The sequence below is a fragment of the Dipodomys merriami genome, unplaced genomic scaffold, assembly GCF_024711535.1.
Source record: "Dipodomys merriami isolate MVZ:Mamm:240054 unplaced genomic scaffold, mDipMer1.0.p SCAF_20, whole genome shotgun sequence".
NCBI classification, from domain to species: domain Eukaryota; kingdom Metazoa; phylum Chordata; class Mammalia; order Rodentia; family Heteromyidae; genus Dipodomys; species Dipodomys merriami.
Genome location: NW_027203382.1, coordinates 15,294,657 through 15,317,448, shown reverse-complemented (window position 1 = coordinate 15,317,448; position 22,792 = coordinate 15,294,657). Strand labels below are relative to the sequence as shown.

Sequence of the window (22,792 nt, the reverse complement as noted above, 5' to 3'; positions counted from 1 at the left end):
AAAATTAGAAGCCTATCTCTCAGTAGACTCTTAGAGAAAACAAAATTTTTCTAACCAGAATTTAAAATAAGCAGCTCACTTTAAATCAAAATAATTGGGGCAAGCACAATTTTCTGTTTTGTAAAAATAAAATCTGCAGAAAACGTCTGAAACAAAAGCTAACAGACATTAAGCAGGTAGCGTAAGACAGGAAAACAAATGAGGTGAAACCTTTGATTGTTCTATCTTCCTGTGCTATCCAAGTCAGGGAAGAACATAAACAGAGTCCCTTGGTCTCTCTGAGAAGCTGATGATGTAAAGGGAAGTAGATTTCAAGAATTAGACCAGACAGACAACAAAGCTGTGCAGCAAGAATTCTAGAGAGACAGTGTTCCCTCACATTCTTAGCTCAGTTCTGATCAATACATGCACTTGAGGAATTATCCTGGGATAATCATCAGAGAGGAACATGCAGAAAAATCCTTCAAACAGATGGAATAGTTGAGTTCGTGTTCCCATCAGAGTTAGAAAGCATGGTGTGTGTGCATGTGTGTGTGGGTATGCACGTGCGTGCATGTATGTGTATGCATGTGTGTGCACACGTGTGCACACCAGTCCTGGGGCTTGAACTCAGGGCCTGGGTACTGTTTCTGACCTATTGTGCTCAAGGCAAGTGCTCTATCCCTTGAGCCACAGTTCTACTTTGGCTCTTTTGGTAGTTAACTGGAGGTCAGAGTCTCATCGACTTTGCTGTCTGGACTGGCTTTGAACCTCAATCCTCAGATCTAAGTCTCCTGAATAGCTAAGATTACAGGTGTGATCCACTGGTGCCTCAAAAGCCTTTCAATACATGTAGTATTAGGTGGAGTACTCAGGTGCATTATCTCAGTAATGAGTAAACATTAACATCAAATTCTGGGTGGAATTTGAAACTATTTCCTAAATTTCATAGTAACTATGCTGTATCACTGTACAAACTCAAGAATATTTAAAGCAACAGAAAGAATCTAGGACTCAAGATGTTTCCCACTTATAGATTTAACAAATGCAAAAAAAGGAGGAAAATATGGCTTGATCAAGAGGAAAATCCATTAATATAAGTTCTAATATGACATAGAAGATAAAACCAGTAGACAAGGACAATGAATCTTCTATGATAAATATTCTCTAGTTCAAGAAGTACAAACACAAACATAATAAGGAGAGTAAGGGAAACAAAAAAATTCAAATTGAATTTGAACAGATTTTTTAAAAAGTTCAAGGTGAAAAATTCACTGGATGAATTAAGTGCCAATGAAAGAGAGAGAGAGACAGAGACAAAGACAGAGACAGACAGAGGTAGAGAGACAGAGACAGAGAAAATATGAAAGCAGTGATTAAAAAAACTGTCCAAACACCAAGCAGAAAAAAATAACAAAAAAATTTGCACAGAGCAAAAATGACTGGTGAGACAACAAAAAACCAAACCAAACAACCCCCCCCCCAGATTCTTTTATTTCCTTAGAAGCCAGCAACAAATATAACTAAATACTTATAAACATCATGTTTCTAATTCTCAAATGGAATGACAAGACCAGAGAAGTGCTGTTCCACTTAGTGACCTTGGTAAAACAAATTCACATCTGCTAAGAACTTACATTTTCTCAAGGAGACTGAATACTTAAAGAGGCAAATAAAACTATTACCAAGTTTACTCCATATGTGGGATCATGTAATTGAAAGCCTTTTATGTTGTATCTTAAGAGGTGCCTTTCTGAACATTAAAAAAAATCCTAGGCACTTACATGAATCTAACACCCTTTCATTTCAACATTCTTTTGCAAAAAGTTGCCAATAAGACTGTTGCAAAACCCAGTACATTGTAACCATATATCTATGTCTTTCCTTGGGAGAAAGAAATGAATTATTCTTTAACTTGGCCTGAGATAAAAAAGCCAATGTTACCAGATCTCCAGCAAGTCCAAACAAAACACTAGCAAGGACCATAATAAATAGCTAAAGGTTGAGCTTTCTTTCCCCCATTTTGTTCGTCAGCTGTAAGAAGCAAATCTGAATTTCTTGTCCATTCTTCATTTTTTGTACTCCCTGTATCCTAAATATAAGTCCCTATGTCTCAATTTTGCGAGTATTTTACATGAAGATGTTATGTACATTTTCTTAACAGACTTGTATTTTTTTGGGGGGGGGGTTGGTAAAACTCTAAGTTCCTATGAAAATTATCTTTAAATTTGTTTTTTTGTAGTTAATACTTTGTGTTCTTAGAAATCAATACCCATCATCAAAATTACTAAATTATTCTTATGCTCTCCTCGTAAAATGTTATGGTTTTTAGTCAGGTGCTGGAGGCTCATGCCTGTAATTCTAGCTATACAGGAGGCTGAGATCTGATGGTCATGGAGCTAGCCTAGGTAGAAAAATCTGTGAGATTCTTTTTTTTTTTTTTTTGTCGGTCGTGGGGCTTGAACTCTGGGCCTGGGCGTTGTCCCTCAGCTCTTCAGCTCAAGGTGAGCGCTCTACCACTTGAGCTACAGCGCCACTTCCGGTTTTCTAGTGGTTTATTGGAGATAGGAGTCTCACGGTCTTTCTTGCCCGGGCTGGCTTTGAACCGTGATCCTCAGATCTCAGCCTCCTGAGTAGCTAGGATTACAGGCGTGAGCCACCAGCGCCCGGCTGTGAGATTCTTTATCTGCAATAAACTACTCAGAAAGCTGGAAACTGAGCTGGTACTCAAGTGGTAGAACACTAGCTTTGAGCAAAACAAGCTCAGGGACAGTGCCCAGGCTCTAAGGTCAAGCCCTAGGTCCACCTCCAACCCTTGCCCCAAAGTTTTAGCTATTACACACTTAGCTATTGAATAAATTTTGTGTGTAGTATGAGGTAGAGATTGAGGTTAGCATCTTTTCCTTCTGTGTTCTTTTGACACCTTTTCAAATAGCAGATGGGGCATGTATGTTTTCTTTTTCCTTTTTGTGAAGGTAGTGGGGCTTGAACTCAGGACCTTGTGTGTTTATCTGGGTTTTTCTGCTCAAGAGTGGCACTCTATCACTTGACCCTCAGCTCTACTTCCTGGGCTTATTTATTCTCCTCCATTAATTCATCTATCATTTAGACCACATCTTCAAGTACTTTTTTACTTTTTCATTTTGAAAATACTTTGGGTACTCTTCATATTTTACATTTCCAAGTAAAATTAGATTATCTGACAGATAAAAATAAAAAATAAAATTTAAAATATTTGTATGCCAATTGACTCATTATGCTATTCTAGAGTTTTGCAAATTGAGCATTTGCAATCTAATCTTTACTGAAATAAAGTGTAAATAAAACCAAATTAAATTAAAAGCCTTTTAAAGAAATTATAAAAAGTGGCCTTAGGAGATTATATTTGTTATATGTATTAGCAAACACTGAATATTTGTTTCAATGACTATACTCCTTTCAGTACAATCCAAATGAACACAGGAATATATTACACTGCCCATTAAGTAAATTCCTTTAGGGCTGGGAATGTGGCTTAGTGGTAGAGTGCTTGCCTTGAGCAAAAGTTGCTCAGGGACAGTGCCCAGGCCCCGAGTTCAAGCTTCAGGACTGGCAAAAAGAAAAAGAAAAGAAAATTCCTTTAGTGATCTTACTGCTAGGGAGTCCCAGGAATCAAGTTTGTTGTTGTTTTCTACCAGTAAATTTTCTCTGGTAGCAAGTACCTGTAACCCTAGCATTTATCCCAGCATTTGGGAGGAAGAGGCAAGAGGATCATGTGTTCGTGGCCAGACCGGGTTTCAATAGTGAGATTACCTTAAAACAATACAAGCAACTCAAACCAAACCATTTAATAATTACTTTACACTACAGCAGAAGTTCAATAGTAACAGAAGACAAACATGAAAAAAGTTACACCTTGTTTTTCCTACTTTATTAGGAAAAAAATAGTGAAAATATTCACCACACTAATAAAGGTAAATGTTGCCCTTCTTTAGTGTCTCTGTGAAAGTTTTCATAGCATATAACCAGGTTGACTTATAAAACCAATGCATATGCATAATGAGTAGACATCAAAAGGTAAGGATCTATGACTACCTGAGACACTGAGTTCAACTCTGAGGTTTTAATTTGATTCTTTAAGCCTGCCCAGGCTCTTTAAAGACAGAACAGACCACATTAAAAAAATCCCTTAAGTTTTATTTTGCTGGATAAAGCTACATGTCTTCATAGAATATTTTCAATTATGTGATGGCTCAGAAAGTGTGTATGAATTCAGAGAATGTTGAGACCTTCTGCTTCCCAATACTGAGAATTTAAATCTTTCATGTGAAAGAATAGTATCTATCCAGTGAAGTTTCAATGACAGATTCATAGCGAATTCTACTTATTGCTTCCTGGACCTACCAATTCCATTAACAGATGAATATCTTTTCTGAATCATAACTCCAGAAGAAACAACACTATTTTACCAATGGCATTCATACCAGAAAAATAAGACAAAGAGCCCATAATGCTCATGTGCTTTGCTAGTCTTATGCCCCATGACTGAAATTATGGGGGAAATACCAAAGACACAAATACTAAAACAAAATTATATGCTTCCCATTTCAGACAAATCAAGGGGAGTAAAAGAGAGAACACAGCTCTGATTTTTATAGTTCTAAAAGTGGAGAAAGGAAGCAAATCAACAGACTGTCAAATACAATATTCAAATCACACAAACCAAGATTTTCCTACTTAACATGGTAATACAAATAATTGGCTTTTAAGTCTATTACACTGATAAGAGTCCAATAAAAAAGCAAAAGAATTCTATAGGTTTAATTGAGGAACATTAAAACATTATATAAACTCTTCTTCAATGGAAGAACATAATTTATGGCACGCAAACAACATAATTAAGCCAAATGGCTTAAGGTGGCTGAGATCTGAGGAGGATTGCAGTTTGAAACCAGTCCTGTAAGGAAAGGTCATTTATCTCTAATTAAACACCAAAAACCAGAAGTGGAGCTGTGGCTCTAAGTGGTAGAGCACTAGCCTTGAGCAAAAAGAGCTCAGGGATAGCATTCAGGCCCTGAGTTCAAGGCCCAAGACAACTGGAAAAAAAAAAAAGACAAGACACTTAAACCAGTTTAATCTGCTTGAAATTAAGTTTAGGCAAATCTCCCGTTTTGTTTGTCCAATTTCACAGTGTACTTTTGATATGGAAGTACATGTTATTTCATATATGTAGTAGAAAGTATATGTTACTTCATAATAATGAGTTATGTGCTTTTCCTGATAGTACTCCACTATACAAACTTCCAAACTCAAAACACCTTTTAAATTGATTTTTAATAAGAATGATCATAAATATCAGGTATGATTCTTTACAAATCTAACATATCTGAATGTTCACGTACAAAATAGATGTCAAGCTCTGGTATTATCTTCCTATCCACCATTGTAGTGATGCTGATATACTGAAGATACATGTGAAATACTTCTTTTAAAAAGGCATGAATTATCATTACGTATATTCACACTTTATTTCAATTTAGAGTTTTATCTAATTAAAACACTACTTATTTAAAAATATCAAATATTTCCAGAATATTTAAATCTACATTAGGAGACATGAATTTGCTGCATTAAAATTATTCAAATGAATATAAACTTTAATCTGTGAGTGAAATTCCCAAAAAAGGGCTTCAAACTTGCTTTCAACAGTGGAAATAACACTGAAACACAATATACAATCTATATGGAGCCATATGGAAGGACATTTATTTATTCATTTAAAAAAGGAAAGGAAAAAACCCTACTTATCTCTTATATTTATTCCTTTTATAAGCTTAATATTTCAGTTTGGATTTTATATATGAAAAGCTCCAAAAGGAATTTAACATTTTTTTCCAGCTCACTTGATTTTTTTCATCCAAATTACCTCAATGCTAAAAAAATTTTAGTATTTCAATTCTACAAATTTAAATCAAGTCCTAGTTATCAGTAGTGAAAGTGGTTTCATTTGGCTCTTGTCCGGAAGGTCTGCAGGGCATGTACTCTCTAAACAGCTCTCTGTAATTGAGCTATACCTTCAGCCCTTTAAGACTGTGATTTTTGAATATGATAGAAAAATAATTTTAATTTGAGAGATATCTTCAAAGCATTTACAGTATTTTAAGTACTTTTACACGTGTGCAACAAATAAATTACATGCTCTGTTGAACTTTCAAAATGTATTTTAATCTCATTCCAAACAGAAATAAAACTTCTTGGTACAAATACATCTCATTCAAAATCATTTTTTCACATACATTCAGCAACATAAAATATTATAAGAATCCAATAGTTTCACCATTTATCCCTCAATATATTATATATTTAATATATAATACAATACATACAGGTAGTCAGCAGGATTACAAAGAAATTTCTTAAAAAGTCTGATCAGTATTGATAAATATTTTTAGACTATTGGAAGAATTTAGGATCATAGAAAGAATAAAATATAGCAGGCCCAAAACTAACAGTAAGATTGCAAATGTTCATATGGCCAGTTATTTTTAAAACAACTTTCAAGTTGGGTAGAATACATATTCTTGCTACTCTCAAGCAACAGTACTTGTGGTATCAAGCATGTAAATCTCCATTAAAAATAACTATGCAGCTTTCTTTACTGTAATATACAGTAACTATCTCTTCCTTTCTGTTGGATTTTGTGGTTATATGATAGTAACTAGAACATTACCAACAGTTGATTTTAGTTCCTTTCCCTCCCCTAAAACATGGCTCAGTTTGGAGATTGTTCTATAGATAGCCACTATGACTATTAACAGTACCTTAATACCATTAAGAGCAATCAATAACTGGAGACAATATGAGAAGTTGTGAAGACTGCTGGAGGTTTCTACTGTAAACCAAGGTAATCAGAAGTATTACCCCTGCAGATAGCCCTCTCACATTTGTTAATACAATGAGTTAAAATTCCAATGCCACAGTGTAACAGTTAACAATCTATCCTGTGATTTTAAATATTATAACATTAATTCACCCTGAGAATACAGAGGAAGCATTTAAAATAAGATTTTCTGATATGTTTCTTTTCTTTTTTTCTTTGTATTTACTTTCTTCTGGTTTTGTGTCAGGCCTTCAAAGCTGACACAAGTATAATATTTATACTTAAAAAATGTGACTTGGATATCCTTTCTTTGTTGACTGAGATTCATGCCACAGTCAGATACTGGTGATAGAAAAGCCCAAAAAGGCTTGTAGAAAAGAGGCAAGCAGCAATCCACCATGTCAGAAATGACAAAAGTCCTCGAAAGAGAAGAGGAGTGAAAATGTTTTTTAAGCTGCTCAGCGCCACTGTTATTTGCGTAACAGTTACCTTCATCTTCCCATCAGTAGATGGCAATTCAGAGTAAACAGAATTGGAGGCAAGACTATTATCCACTGGCAAGGCAGAGATTGGTTCTGGATAAATCCCCCAGGAATGATTACCTAGAAAATTCAAGACACAAAACTTGGTAAGTTATTCAGTGTTGAAAATAAAGTTAAATAATAGTATTTTTCTATCTACTTAAACACTTGACTATAGTCTCTTCTCATCAGTGAAGGTATACACAAAAGCAAAAAGTCTGACATACTTTAATTAACTGTAGTAAAACCTACTAAGATATTAAAAACAAGTTTTTCCTTTTATAAGACATGAATCAACTACAGACTCAACAGTTTCTTAGAAACCTTTTCTACCTCTACAGTATCAGAGTAAATTTCTTTCTTAGAAACTATGATTTCAATATAAAAAAACTATTAATAACTCTTAGAATTTTTTTCATCATATACTTTCCTACGTTGCATAGGATATGAGTCATGTAATTTACAACTGAGCTACCTACCCTTTTACGTTCTATATATTCCTAAAGGACATCTGCATCTATCATCAGCTCCATAGTATCAACAAAACCTACCAAATAATGGTTTTAGTTTCTTTCAGTGTCTTAAATCGCATGATGGTAGCTCCTGATCTAAGCAAAGGGAAATGATCAATGCAATAATGATCACTCTTGGGTACTACTACTCAGGGACTTAACAACTTAGTGAAGAGACTTGTAATAGAATTTTGTCCTTTCACTGAAAAATCTCTATCCTTTCAACACAAGTTTTCTAAAATCAAACCCATCTGAGGGCTTGGTATTTGTCTAAGTTTACAACTAGCTTGTAGTAATCTGAATGTTAAGACACAAGCCCTTAAGTTATTCTGTCTAAATAAAACTAAGATTGGCAGTACTCATTTATGTTACCTGGTAAATTAGGGAATTACTTATAATTCTTAAAAGCATGAAGTTATATCATATGAACCTGAGTTTTCAAAATCAAGATGAATCAACTTTTATAGCTAAAACTTCCCATCCTTCTTCTTAAGACTTTTAAAGAGAAATATTGTTACAATGCATATTTTTTCAAATAACCAAAAAATTAATTACCTTAATATCATTAAAAGCAATCCATAACTGGGGATAATATAAGAAAATTTAAACACAGCTAAAGGTTCCTACTGTAAGCCAACGTAATCAAAAGTATTATCCTTGCAGATAGACTTCTTGAAATAACCAAGGTAACAGTAACTTAAAATTCTAGTGCCAGTGTCAACAGTAATCTATTCTGTGATTTTTAAATACTGTAACATTAATCCACCCTGATAATACAGAGGAAGCATTTATTTGCTTTTTTCTGACTTTTGTAGAAAACACTTCCTAGTTGCCAGTGCATACATACCTAGTGTTTTCAAGAGTAGAGTTGTGTGAAGCAGCATTACCAGAGGTGCCACATACTGCAGGGCTATGACACAAAGGTAATAAAAGACTCGAGCCACCTGCAACCAACAATATGTGTGACTATCCCATATAGCTGACATATTAGGAATAAAGTTTCATGTAATTATCAAATTGAAACATTTAAGAGTTAAGCAGTCCTTTCAAGGGAAGAAAGCTAAATATTATTAAGTGTGTGCTTCATTATAAATATGTCCAAATCTTAGAAAGGTTCAACTGGTAGGTCAAGATTTGGAATGTGAAAATATGAGAATTTAAAAATATTTCAAAAATAAAATGTTCAAATCTCTATGTAGCAAAGTTATACACGAGCAGAAACTCCTCATAAACACATTAAATCCTTACTATATATGGACATAATTAATTAAGATCAACTTACAGAAAATATGAAAATACTGAAAGGTAAAAAAAAAAAGGTTTCTAGGTGTGTAGAAGAATAAGAAACAGAGAACTCTAATACCAATTCAGCAAAAATGATATGATCAGATTATAAATCCACTATAATAGATATATTCCCACATTTTATTTTATTTTATTTTGGTCGTTCATGGGGCTTTAACTCTGGGCCTGGGTGCTGTCCCTCAGCTCTTCAGCTCAAGGCTAGCACTCTACCACTTGAGCCACAGCACCACTTCTTGTTTTCTGCTGGTTAACTGGAAATAAGAGTCTCATGGATGCTCTTGCATGGGCTGGCTTTGAACAGTGATCCTCAGGTCTCAGCCTCCTGAGTAACTAGGATTACAGGTGTGAGCCACTGGCACGGGGTTATTTTCTGTAATCTCCATAAACAGTTACATCTCAAGATACAGAGACTAATGTTAAAAGGAATAAATTTAGCCATTAAAACTAGTATTTCCTGCTCCTTTAAGTACTAAGTTCTAACTAGTAATGTAATGTCTTAAATTCAGACTAGTCCCACTTAGCAACAGTGGCACACTACAACCTTGTATCACCCAGCTATTTAACACATAAAATAAGAGGAGGAACCAAGATCTTTTTTTTTAACACCGATATTAGATAACGGTCTCTGATGCAAGTCAGTCTAACACTGTTGCACTTATTTACAACAAGAGTATTATGGGATGCCACACTGTCCATTAAAAGGAACCAAATTCCATTGTATTTTTACAACACAGTTTTTGCCATGTTTTATTTTTATAGACATAAGACTCACCATTTTCTGTAGCTCAATTGTACTTATTCGACCTGCTTCTTTTTTCATCTGATCCACACACTTCTGGGCTAAGTTTAAATATGCTTGCAGGTGACTACGCATCATGGCCAACCGCAAAGCACACAGGAGGATTATTAACCAGAGTCGCAGAGTATCGAAGGTAGCTTCTGTCATTCTACAGATCAAAAAGTTGACATGGTGCCCACAAAGACCACAATATGTTACCAGGATAGTAATATGCTGTTGTTCATCATACAAAATACAGGAAATCTGTACTTAATGTAGAGTTGAGACATGAAACCAAAGCATCTAGCTGGACATCAATGGCTCACGCCTGTAATCCTAGCTACTCAGAAAGCTTGAGATCTGAGGATTGAAGTTTGGTTGGAAGCCAACCTGGGCAGAAAAGTAGCTGTACCAGTTAACCATTATTCAAAAACTGTAAGTGGCACTGTGGCTCAAGTGGTAGAGCGCAATGAGCACAAAGAGGCTCAATAATAGGCCCAAGTCCAGAGTTCAAGCCCCACTCTGCCATAGACTTTTCTATAGTTATTTTTCATGTATACTAGAACTAGACAGATCACTATAGCATGAGAGTTTCAGTAACAAATATCTAGAAGAAAAAAATTAGAGCAATACTGGAGGCCCTTTTTCTATCTACTCACATCCATGGTAGAACTATCACTAGTGACATGAGAGGTGGGAACTCTCAGAGAAAATAAAAGTCATAGGATCACCAATGACAATAATCAAGTCAATGATCCATCTATAATTGACTATAGTTTTATATGAATGTATACATATTTAGCTGGGGACCTTTCACTCTGCCATGTCTCTAGTCAAGATCATTGAAACACTAAAGCTCTGGTATATTATAAAGACAATAGATGTCTCACATTCTTCTATAGGTGGTTTTAACCTACCCTATGCTGAATCTGGCCCAGTTCTAAGCAATTCCTCAAAGGTAAGTTGAGGATCCAGATAGCAAACTGCATTCTTATAATCAGAAACTAAACAAGGTTCCTTATGATATTCTAGAATGATGACAGACATTTTTTATGTCCTTTTAGGGTTAAATTTGTTGCTATTTTTAAAGACCATGGTTTCTGCTTTGATAAAGGATCACATTGTAATTTGAAAGCCATAAGCAGACCATGTTTGATATCTACTCTAGTATCTAACACTATCAAGTATTTAATGTGACTGTTTAAAGACACTGACTGATTTGCCACTTAGGAACTGGAACTTAGAAAGGTCCTCCTGAAATTCGTAAGAACATGGATATAAACCAGCACAAATGGGAAAAGATTTTTAAAGCCCCCATCCCCCAAGAAAAAAAAAATCAACAACCTTACACTAGTTCTTTCCCCAAATGGTTCCATTACCACCCAGTTCTTCTGTCCTAGAGCAAGTACCTAGGAAAAGAACTAAAGGCACAACACAGGAAAGTTTCTTGGGGGAAGTTATATTGTTGAATAGGTTAGGAAACAGAAGTCATAAAAGTTTATGATTCTGTGTGAACTAGGGACAGAACCAAGGCTTTACAATATATGTTCATTTGCTCTGAAGGGATAACATATCAGTATATGTCTATGATAATAACAATGAGATGAAGGGACCATTTATGTAATTGTAAAAGAATGCAAAATGAATACAAAGCCTGGAAGCTATCCAGGGGACCTGCATATATAACTGTGCTTCTGGAGTGTGTGAAAGGGGAATGATTGGTGGCCTCCTGCAGACAGCTATGCCACAGCCTCTAAGGACAACAGACAGGCAAAGAAAGAGACTAAAGTAGGAAATTAGAAATGTACTTGTTCATTTTATAACCTTGGGATTATAGTCAAGTGATTAGCAATTCAGAATAAAGTAGTATGACATGGTCAAACATGTAGGTGAATAATAGGCACAGAAATTTTTCGAACATTGGTCTTTACAAGGATTGTTTAAACCCATATTATTTTTTTTGATGTTGTATCAGAATATATGGATGAATTTAAACACACTTCCAATTTGAAACAGGATTACAATCATTTTTACTACTGACTTTTTGATAAACCAAATTGCCTATGTAAGAGAAAAAGAATCTGTTACTTTACTTTTTCCTTTGTTTTAAGCTCTGATAAATGGGCACTCACTCACTCATAATCCATTATAGACTATGGATTCTAAAGTAAATGAAAAACCACCATTGTTAATTAATAGAGAAAAATGGAATGAAAGTGACTTAATTATAATTTTGTCTGAAGCGTTTATAGAAGAGGACCCCAGCATTTTGTATATAAACAAAATGAGAAATAAATTTTAATACAGCTATCTTTTTCTCTTTGAGATAAAATCTCACTATGTAGTCTAGGCTGGCTGTGAACTCACAATCTTCCTGCTTTAGCTGGGATTATAGGTGTGCTGTACCATCATACCCAGCTTCTCAAATGTCTCCTTTCTCTCAGTTGTGGTACTGGAGTTTGAATTCAGGGGCTTTGAGTTAACACTGTTTGCTTGTTCACAGCTGGTGCACTAACACCTGAGCCATGCCTCCAGCTTAATCTTTAGCTGGTTGATTTAGAATCAGAATCTGGTAAACTGTCCAGTATTGTCCTCAAAATCCTTCAGATTTCAGTTTCAAGTAGTTAGGATTAATGGGGTGAATAATGGAGTCTTTCTCCAAAAATTTTATATACACCAAACCTGATTGATAAATCTTAATGACATTGTTTAACTTCTGAATCTATCATTTCATCTAAATGAGAACAGCAACTATAGATCAATAATTCCTGGGTAAATTATAAAAACCACAAAACATTAACAGGTAGCATAACTGCTTGAATCAAGTGTTAGTTTCCTTGTTTTTCCAACTTTACTAAGATAAAATCAGAGATCATAACTATAAGGGTATGAACTCATATTTTTGTGACCAAACATAGGGTAAGACTAAGATGTTTTCAACATCAATATGAATTAGAAGTATCTGTAGGATTTTTCCTACAAACTAGAATCCTTAGAATTACTTTTAAGCATTAGGAATCTGTCAAGTTAAAATGACTCTTAAGGTTTAATTGTGTGCAGGAAAAAAAACATGCTCTTTGGTGGATACTTCCCTAGTAAACAGGATTTTGAAAAAGGGTCATGTACTTGTACCAAGATATATAAGAAACATTTAATATAAAAAGCATGATGTAGAGTCAATGACTAGTCAAGTTTTTCTATTTTGGTTTTGATGAGATAAAGCAGTGAAAAGAACATTTATTAGGTACTTACTTCCAGTTAGTTGCTTACATGCATTAATATCGTCTAATTCTAATGATAACACTATGAGGTAGAGACTACCTGTCTCAACTGACAATTTCAGAAAAAAGCAAAACTAAAGTTTGAGCCAGCTCTCTATGAACCTTTCTATTATCGAAACATAGTTCCACAAGACATATGTCTCATATCAGATACAATTATTAACACTTCTTAGTAAATTGTTTGTTTCCTTGATGTCTTCCTGAGCTAAAATGTTCTAACTAGAGAAACTAGTATCTAGTATTAGATAATAATGTTAAAGAATTATTTTGAAAGTATAATAATAATTTCATCATAGAAAAATGTCCTTAATTTTTAGAGATGCAACACATTACTTCTGTATAACAATGTTATTCTTCTAATTTATCTGAAAAATACTTTTTCCCAAAGTTGATAAAACAGAAATGTAAAAAATTTTAAAATCTCCATGTAGATGTGATTCCACTTACTCTTTTGCCCTCCATAAATTTTAATTCAAAAAATGTAATAAAAGCATTGCAGAAGAAGTTCAAGTAATAAGCACAATAACAACAGAAAAGTATCAGATGATAACTGGCCACTAAGAAAAAAAATACAGGTGTATAAGATAATATTAGTGTAGCACAGTAATAATCAGTATTCATTTTACATGATCCATAAAAATAATGGCTTGTAGCTGGGCACTGGTGGCTCACACCTGTAATCCTAACTACTCATGAGGGTGAGATCTGAGGATCACGGTTCAAAGCCAGCCGGGGCAGGAAATTCTGTGAGACTCTTATCTCCAATAAACCACTAGAAAACCGGAAGTGCCACTGTGGCTCAAGCGGTAGAGCACTCGCCTTGAGTTGAACAGCTCAGGGACAGCTCCCAGGCCCAGAGTTCAAGCCCCATGACCAATAAATAAATAAATAAATAAAGGCTTGCAACTTTAACTTTGTAGCATATCTTTTAGCATTTCTCCTAATTAAAAAAAATATAGTCTCTTAGTTCTGTCATTAAGAACTTAAATACAAGCTGGTAAGTAGCACATGACTATTCTAGCATTCAGGATGTGAAGGCAGGAGGCCTAATAGTGGATGGGCATCCTGTCTTAAGCAAATAAAAAAGCCCTTAAATACTGTAAATAACTGTTAGGAAAACAGCTTTATTTATAACAAAATAATATTTAGCCCTCAAATAAACATACTTACAAAGGGACACTTTCTTTACCCAATGGTGGGTTCATAATGTAGTCTTTGGTGATTGGTTTTACCCAGAGTAGAACCATAAATAAAGGTGCCAAGAAGTTGATATGAAGTAATGTTCTGAAAGTGTGTAAGAAACAAGCATAAAAATCCAGAAACAAATGCACTAATTAACTACAGAAACATGGGCATTAAATTTTTCTTCATTATTTAGCACTGATTTGAGAAACAGTGTTTCTCAAACACTTTTTTCAGATGAGAACACTCAATCTCTGGCAATTTCAATAGGTCTAGGACTAAAATACATATTTGTTCCTTTCAATCCTAGGAACTATTCTTTTACCATCTATTGATAAATCCCAACGAACGGTACTTCAATAATTTTGTCTTAGTTATGAGTTCACTGGTAGATACAGAGAATCAAATGATACTTTCCAGTGCAGCTGAAACAAAGTGTTTGTTTATGATTTACAAGTAAATGATAGTGAATAGCTAGGGCCATAATGTTAGAAGACATTTTGCAGATGGAACTTATCATAAAAACCTATAACTGAGAAACCTTTCAATATGTAATGAGCATGTATAATGTTTAAGTTATCTTGTTAAAATAAAGAATGATTCATACATTTTTGACTATTGTGAATATAGCTGAAACTGATTTCCTTATCCTAAACAAAGCAAGAAAAATTTCTCATGATAAGGTCATATACCTAACACTGCAATTGAGTCTTAGGGTTGAGCTAGCTATAACTCCATAATTACTAAGTTTCTAACCTATAGAATCATTTGGCAGGTAAAATTATTTTCTATTTTGGAAAAAAGGCAAATTCTTCAAGCTATTTTATTACAATGTATTACTTGCACTATAGGACACACTAGGAAGCTAAACTAGGGAATTTAAAATATATAAACAAAACTTAAAATATCATTACACAGGCAATGGGAGTGATCTGTGTAAGAAACAGGACTTGGTTTGAAAGCCAGGAACACCTGACAAGGAAAAGTGGGCCTTTGAATACGACCTCTGGTATGAAAACAAGTCCTAGTGCCTAGCCATGAGCACGAGCACAATGCTGCTCTTTGTGCCAGTCAGGTTACTCACCATGGAACTAGCTTGCCCACACCCTTGGATCAGAGCTGAGTGCTATAATACAATGAGGGGCTGCAATACACTGAAAATAAAATAAAGCCCCAAATCCCCAAAGGGAAAAAAAGCTTAAAAAAGAAGGCACCTTTACTGAAAAGGATACTAAAATGTGACACCCCTCCCCGGAACCACCACTAAACGCTCTATGTTTTTATAAAGTGATTCTTTCATCCCACAGCTTTGGTAAACCATCGGGTGTGGGGGAAGAAAGAAGCAGTATTAGGTATGCAGTGTTGCTAGGGAACACTCTAGTATCAAGGAGAAGCCCACAGCGGTTTCAGTAGCTTGTGAAGGGCTCCCCTCCACCCACCCTTTTCAGCTTATTTAAATCTTAACACTGGGGTTAGTGGACTGAAGTGTGTGTGTAGAGAGAAGGGGGAGAACCAGGTTTTGTTTTAAAAGAAGCCATTAGAGAGAGAGGTGGTGAGAGAAAAGCAGGATGACATAGTCAAGAGCATGCTGAGTAAAAGGAGGGGGGGAAAGGGATAAAGGAGTATGTAAAGGGAAGTGAGAATAAGTAAACACATGCAGAAAGCACAGGTAGAAAAATAGAGACAAGGAGAAAAATGACAGTGAAAATTAAAATAAAGGAATATCATTTAGATAAGAGAGGGGAAATGCTAAAGTCTAGAGTACCAGCATCATTAAATATAGGGTCTTAAAGAGCAGCATCATTACAAAATATGATTACTTGGAGAAATTTAATGACTATAAATACATGTAACAAAATGGATTATTTTCAAGTTAGGCTTCTATTACAAACAAAATGGTAAGAACTTGGATCTGGATATAAGCTGGTCTCTGTCAAGGTGTCGATTACATCAACAACAACAAAATATTTGTAACAATCAGGGAGAGTACAGTAATGGACTTTCTGAAGATATTCAATATGATTTCTCCAATTCAGACTAAAATACAATTTGTTAGTTAAAAATAATCTACGTTATAGAATATTGCACAGTATTAGCAAAATAAAATTCCAAAATAGCATATCATCTTACCAAAAGCCTAATAAGCAGATCAATAATTGAAAGAAAACATGTATTCTTCTATGGTCTTTAGCTTAAAAATATTTTAAATAAAAGCAATGTATTAAAATAAACATTTAAATTTAAATAAGTATTTTTAAGTGCTTTGATGTTTTAAATGGAAATTGTTATAGCTCCTCAGTTCAGATATCAAGCATAAAATATCAAAGCCCTTTGAATTAAAAATTTTAGTATTTTCATTTTTCACAGATAAAACAAAATTTGTAATTAATGACATATTTTTCAATACAGGATTTAAAATTTTGAAGAAACTGCTTATGTTTGAGAGAGGAAGTAATAATGCTCTATCAAACTGATTATTAATTTTCAATATAAAATTTATGATTTTATTATAATAATATACCTTCATTAAGATGGAAAACATATATTTATCTGCATGTGCTTATGTACATTTTCCGCTTACTGTGTAATTTTTTCTGTTGCCAAATTCAGGGCATCCAGATGCATTTGAGCCAGTCGTAATCCAGGAAATGTCAAAAAAGCCCCAATGAGTGAACAGAAAAGAGCCAGGAAAAATTTGAAAGTGAGTTTTGAAACAGGACCTCTAAAAGTAAAGTTGGGAAAAGAAAAAAAAAAAAGAGTTGGTGAATTTTTACAATTAACTTTCTAAGAACTTCTTTTCTTCCAATCACAGTAATATCAATAAAATAAACAAGTAAATGTATATACACAGGACTGATTTTACTCAAGTACTTGTAACAGATCTTAGTGAACAAAAACCAAGTCAGGTACTTCTTTAATTAAACGCATAACACCCAAACCACATAACCAACAGAGAAAACATATATGACTTAAATATACAATTAGTTTCATCTTTCTTTTTTTTTTTTTTGGCCATGGGGCTTGAACTCTGGGCTGGGGCGCTGTCCCTGCACTCGTCAGATCAAGGCGAGAACTCTACTGCTTGAGCCACAGTACCACTTCTGGTTTTCTAGAGATTTATTGGAGATAAGAGTCACACAGACTTTTGCCCAGGCTGGCTTTGAACTGTGATCCTCAGATCTCAGCCTCCTAGTAGCTATGATTACAGGTGTGAGACATGGGCGCCCAGCTAGTTTCATCTTTAAAGACAGTGGAATTAAAGAGAAAAATCTACCTAAGAATTAAAAAAAATTTTTTTAAACAGCTGTAAAAATTACGAAGAATGCTGTTTCTAGAAGGGATGGTCTAGGGCTGGAAATGGACCTCAGTGCCAGAACTAATCTAATATGCCTAAGGCCCTAGGGCTGATCCCTAACATTTGGTACACACGTACACACACACACACACACACACACACACACAGAGGAAATTTTTTCATGGATGAAAAACAAAAACTGCTCTACTAAAAAAGAAAAGTGTTAAAATTTAAATGATGCTTAAAAAAAAAACTTACTGAGATTCTAGACCTTGCTTTTCAAGAAATTGCATTGCACTGTCTGAAAAATTTGTAAACCCTGTTTTGAAAAAAAAGATATTATTATCATAGAAGTGAAATATAGCATCTTTCTCTAGAAATTCAAAATAGAAAGCAGAACATTCTAAATTCAGAATTAAGCTTAGCTCTTTTATGTGTCCATTAGTATGATATAATGTAATAAAATTTGGTTGATATACATTGATAAAATTTGGTAATTATCTGTTCAGTTTTGGAAAAATACCTTGATACTGTACATTTCATAGATTATCATAATTGGTATTAATTCTTAATGTGAGTAAATATTAGCATGTTAAAAACATTATTGAGAACAATGAAGAACATATACCTCAACTCTAACTTTCAACACTTATAACACATAAATACTAAAGTTAAAAAAAATAAATTGAACAAACTTAAATAAAACAACTTAAACGAAATAAAAATTAACAAACTTAAAATGAAACCATTACCTGTTTCAAGTCCAAATTCCAGATAATTCTCTGTTACAATCAAGACGGCCATTGCTTTGACAAAGAAAAAAAATCCAAAGGTGACACAGACTGATCTTTCACCACCATCTTCTACTTTAAAATAGTGTGTAGTTAATGAAAATAGAACTTTGCTGCAGAAGGAAAAGTTCAGGAAAAAGTACAAATAACTGTGGGAGCTATGCACAACTACTTTCACAGGACAGGAACTCCAACAGGATTTGATGACAATATTTATTTTGATTCTACATGCTTGTCTATAGGATGCCTTTTGGAAGAGAAAACAACAGCATCTTAATAGTCTCTCAGGAAACTGGACACAAAAAGCAAATTTAAGTGGAATATAGCATTTAAAAATAGAGCATTTTTAAATTAAGGAAAAGTATATCAAAATTAAGGGGACAAATTTTTGTTGACTCAAGTTTATTAGGGGACATTTAAAGGTATTTCATGTAATAGGTTCTAAGTGACATGAAAGCCAGGATACAGAGTTATTTTAGGGTAGTATATTGAGTATATCTGTCAAAAACATCATTTATAATTAAACACAACAAACAGCAGATGAACTTTTGTTTACCACCTAATTATTTAAAATTTGAAAATTCCTTATAGCTATGCTGATCTGCAGCTGGGATCACCACTTTACACTAAGGTGAAATGAAAACAACAAACTCTATAGAACACTTTGATTCAAAACCTTCTAGTTTTATTGTGCTGTTTTTTTTCTTGTGACAGTCTTGGGGCTTGAACTCAATGCTTGGGTGCTATCTCTTAGATTTGTTACTAGAACTCTGACAAAGTCACTGCTCCCCTTCTGTTTGTTGTTTTTGTTTTCTTTCTTTTTTTCCCCCCATGTTTAATTGAATATAAAGTCTCATAGACTGCCTGAGCTGGCTTTGAACCATGATCCTCAGATCTCAGCCCTCTAAGTAGCCAGGATTACAGGCATGAGTCACCAATACCTAACTTGTGCTCACTTTTTAAGACACAGTTAAAAGAGATCATCTATCTAAAGCCTACCCCAACTTACATTAATTTATTTAATCAGGATCAAATTAAAACACGATTCAAAACTAGAACTGGGATCTATCTCCATTATACAACACTGTTCTCTTTGAAAAGATAAACAAACAAAACAAGACAATCAGCAAAACAATTTTAGAAAAACTACACAGCTAGATTAGGGGTCAATGGGATTTAAATCTAGGCATTCTGAATCCAGTCTGTGCGTTCACAACTGATGCAATGCCTCTACCCACTGCACACCGCACTTATCAGTTATATAGAAGCTTAGCAGCAACACAAGAAACTTTTCAAAATAGAACTGCCCTAAAGAAGTAAATAGTTCAAAATTTGAATTATCAGTTTTTCTAAGGTATTAATAAACAAAACTGAATTATTTTTACAACCAGGGATAAGTCATTAAGTTTATAAATCTGCAAAACCAGCTATCTCTCCATATAGTAAGAATTTAGGAGTAATATTTACACTCTAGTCCTAGTAAAGTATTATGATGATTCCTTCTAAATTATTTCTAAAATCACTAACATTATTATACAAGTTTTCCCTAAACTTATTTGTCAATCTTCCTACTTTGACTAACAGCTACTAAATAATGTATAAACAATGTGTACATTATGTTGGCATGATTTTGTGATATAAAAAAAAACTACGACTGTAAATCTGTATGTCAATTTCAATTAACATAACTAATAAGATGTTTAACACAAACATATTTAGTCTTTATGTCATTTTGAGAAAGAATACGAATTCTTAAACTTTTCTTCAATGTAATTACTGCATACAATCTACCAATATTCTTTGCTACTTTTCTGTGTTCAATTCAGTTTTTAATCGATCTTCTCACTACACCAGACTACACTGCAAATCTACAGTTGAACTAAAGAATTCTCAGGAAAAATTAAGAAATGGAGGTGTGGTTCAAGGGTGGTATCAGTCTTGAGTGAAAAAGCCAAGAGAGAACCCTACATTTCCAGTATAGAAGTGGGGAAAAGAAGACTATATTTATTGAGAAGTAAGACCTTGACAGTAATCAAAGGATTTCAGTTAGGCCAAGGCAAAACCATTCCCTTTCTGTCAGGTAAGAAAAAGAAAAAAGAAAAAGAGGGAAGGAAGAAGAGGAAGTGGTGGAGGAGTAGAAGAAAGAGAAGAGGGAAGGAAGGAAGGAAGGAAGGAAGGAAGGAAGGAAGGAAGGAAGGAAGGAGAAAAAGATAATTAAGTAAATTAAAATTAAAAATTAAAAATTTAAATTAAAATAAATTGAAATTTAAAAGTGCATGTGACAGAAACTAGTACCTAGAAGGAAAGAAGGTCAAGAAATACTCAAAATGGAGGTGTGGCTCCAGTGATAGATGGCCAGCTCAGCAAGTATGAGGCTTTGAGTTAAAACCTCAATACTACCTAGAATAATAAAAACAACAACCTCATTTTAAACTTTAAACCTTTAAGCCTTGGATGAACCAAGGACTTAGAATAGTTTTACAGTGAACCAAAGTAGTAAATACACTGTACTTAAAATTTACATTGTGATTTTACAAATTTCATTAACAAGGAGAAATATAGAATTAAGACTTTCCCGCTTCTAAGACTTTTTAACAGCAGTACGGAGGTTCCTCAAAAGACTAAACATAGAGCTCCCATATGACCCAGCAATCCCACTTTTGGGTATTTACCCAAAATGACCACAAAAAAGGCTACACTAAAACTCCAGTACAACTATGTTTATTGCAGCATTATTTGCCATAGCTAAGGTATGGAACCAACCCAGATGCCCCTTAGTAGATGAATGGATCAAGAAAATGTGATACACACACCCACACCCACACACACCCACACCCACACACCCACACACAAAGGAATTCTATGCTTCCATCAGAAAGAATGACACTGCCCCGTTTGTAAGGAAATGGAAGAACTTGGAAAAAATCATATTAAGTGAAGTAAGCCAGACCCAAAGAAACATAGGTCCCATGGTCTTCCTTATTTTTAAGAATTAGTGTATATCTATAATAATCTTAACAGATGAACAGAATAGCTCAATAGTACATATGAACACATAAGGTGACACTAAGTGAAATTAACTCTAAGATATGGACTCAAGGTTTTCCTTTGTTGTTGTTCTCAATGTACTATGTGATTTTTTTTCTTTTGTGCTTCCCCCCCCCCCCCCCCCCCCCCCCCCCCCCCCCCCCCCCGCCACCACTATGGTTTATCCCCTGTTGTCATTGCATTTGATTTTGGTACCCTGGGTATTGGATATACAATTATCTGAACTAGGGAAGGGAAAAAGAGCAACAAAATGGGGAGACAAAGGAAAAGGGGGAACCTATGCAACAGTGATACTCACATGACAATATGTTGGAAATGATCTGTACAATTTGGGGGAGGGGAAGGTTGGGAAGGGTAAAGAGGGAGAAAAATGAAGGAAGGGGTAACAAGTTAGACAAGAAATGTCTACCTTACTTATGTAACTGTAACCCCTCTGTACATCACCTTAACAATATTTTTTCTTAAAAAGACTTTCTATAGCTTCTATCCACAAGAGAAAACAAAGTATTACACATAGGAAAGTCTACAGTCAAACTAGTTTATAAATTATTCAACTTAAACACATAATGTTATTTTTTTGGGGGGGGGTCCGGTCATGGGGCCTGAACTCTGGGCCTGGGCGCTATCCCTCAGCTCTTCAGCTCAAGGCTAGCACTCTACCACTTGAGCCACAGCGCCACTTCTGGCTTTTTTTCTTTTTGCTTATGTGGTGCTGGGGAACTGAACCCAGGGCCTCATGCATGCAAGGCAAGCGCTTTACCACTGAGCCACCTTCCCAGCACCACACATAATGTTATTATACTACTAAAGATTTGAAAGCCAAGTGTATACCTGAAAATGATGGAAACAAGCAATAAAGAATAAAAGATCTGATTTTTAAATCCTTACAAGTGTTAAGGTTTTGTATGATTATCATATAATCTGTCTTTTAAAAAGTAAAGTATCCAAGACCTAAGTTTATTGTTAGTAAAAGCATGGGAGGGACAATTTTATGTCTCAGGGCCTACCTTGAGCAAAAACCTACGGGACAAGTTCTGGGTTCAAGCCTCAGTAATGGTGTAGAATATAAATACACTGTAGAATACAAATGCTTAAATATTTCTCTCTGTACTAATCTGAATTCTGGGTTCCTTACTCCCTTCTTTTCCAACAGAAACAAACCTAGTGGTTTATTTTTCTAGTATCAAATACCACAGGTCCATATCTATCTTTCTTTCTCTCTTTCTCTCTCTCTCTTTTTT

At 34.6% G+C, this 22,792-nt stretch overlaps 1 protein-coding gene across 4 annotated transcripts in view; it reads right to left on the bottom strand.

Annotated features, from left to right (window-relative positions):
* Positions 1–6,068: 6,068 nt before the first annotated feature.
* Positions 6,069–22,792, bottom strand: part of Tmem161b (transmembrane protein 161B) — a 63,996-nt gene continuing 47,272 nt past the window's right edge. For 3 of the 4 annotated variants that reach the window (XM_070031134.1, XM_070031135.1, XM_070031137.1), the window contains 7 exons: positions 18,465–18,616; positions 17,971–18,031; positions 16,999–17,139; positions 14,406–14,519; positions 9,949–10,123; positions 8,719–8,815; positions 6,069–7,440 (listed from right to left, as the gene is read on the bottom strand). In XM_070031134.1, the coding sequence (XP_069887235.1) occupies positions 7,163–7,440; positions 8,719–8,815; positions 9,949–10,123; positions 14,406–14,519; positions 16,999–17,139; positions 17,971–18,031; positions 18,465–18,616 (1,018 nt within the window). In that variant the 3' untranslated portion in view covers positions 6,069–7,162. The remainder of the gene's footprint in view (positions 7,441–8,718; positions 8,816–9,948; positions 10,124–14,405; positions 14,520–16,998; positions 17,140–17,970; positions 18,032–18,464; positions 18,617–22,792) is intronic. The other variant, XM_070031136.1, reaches the window with a different exon arrangement.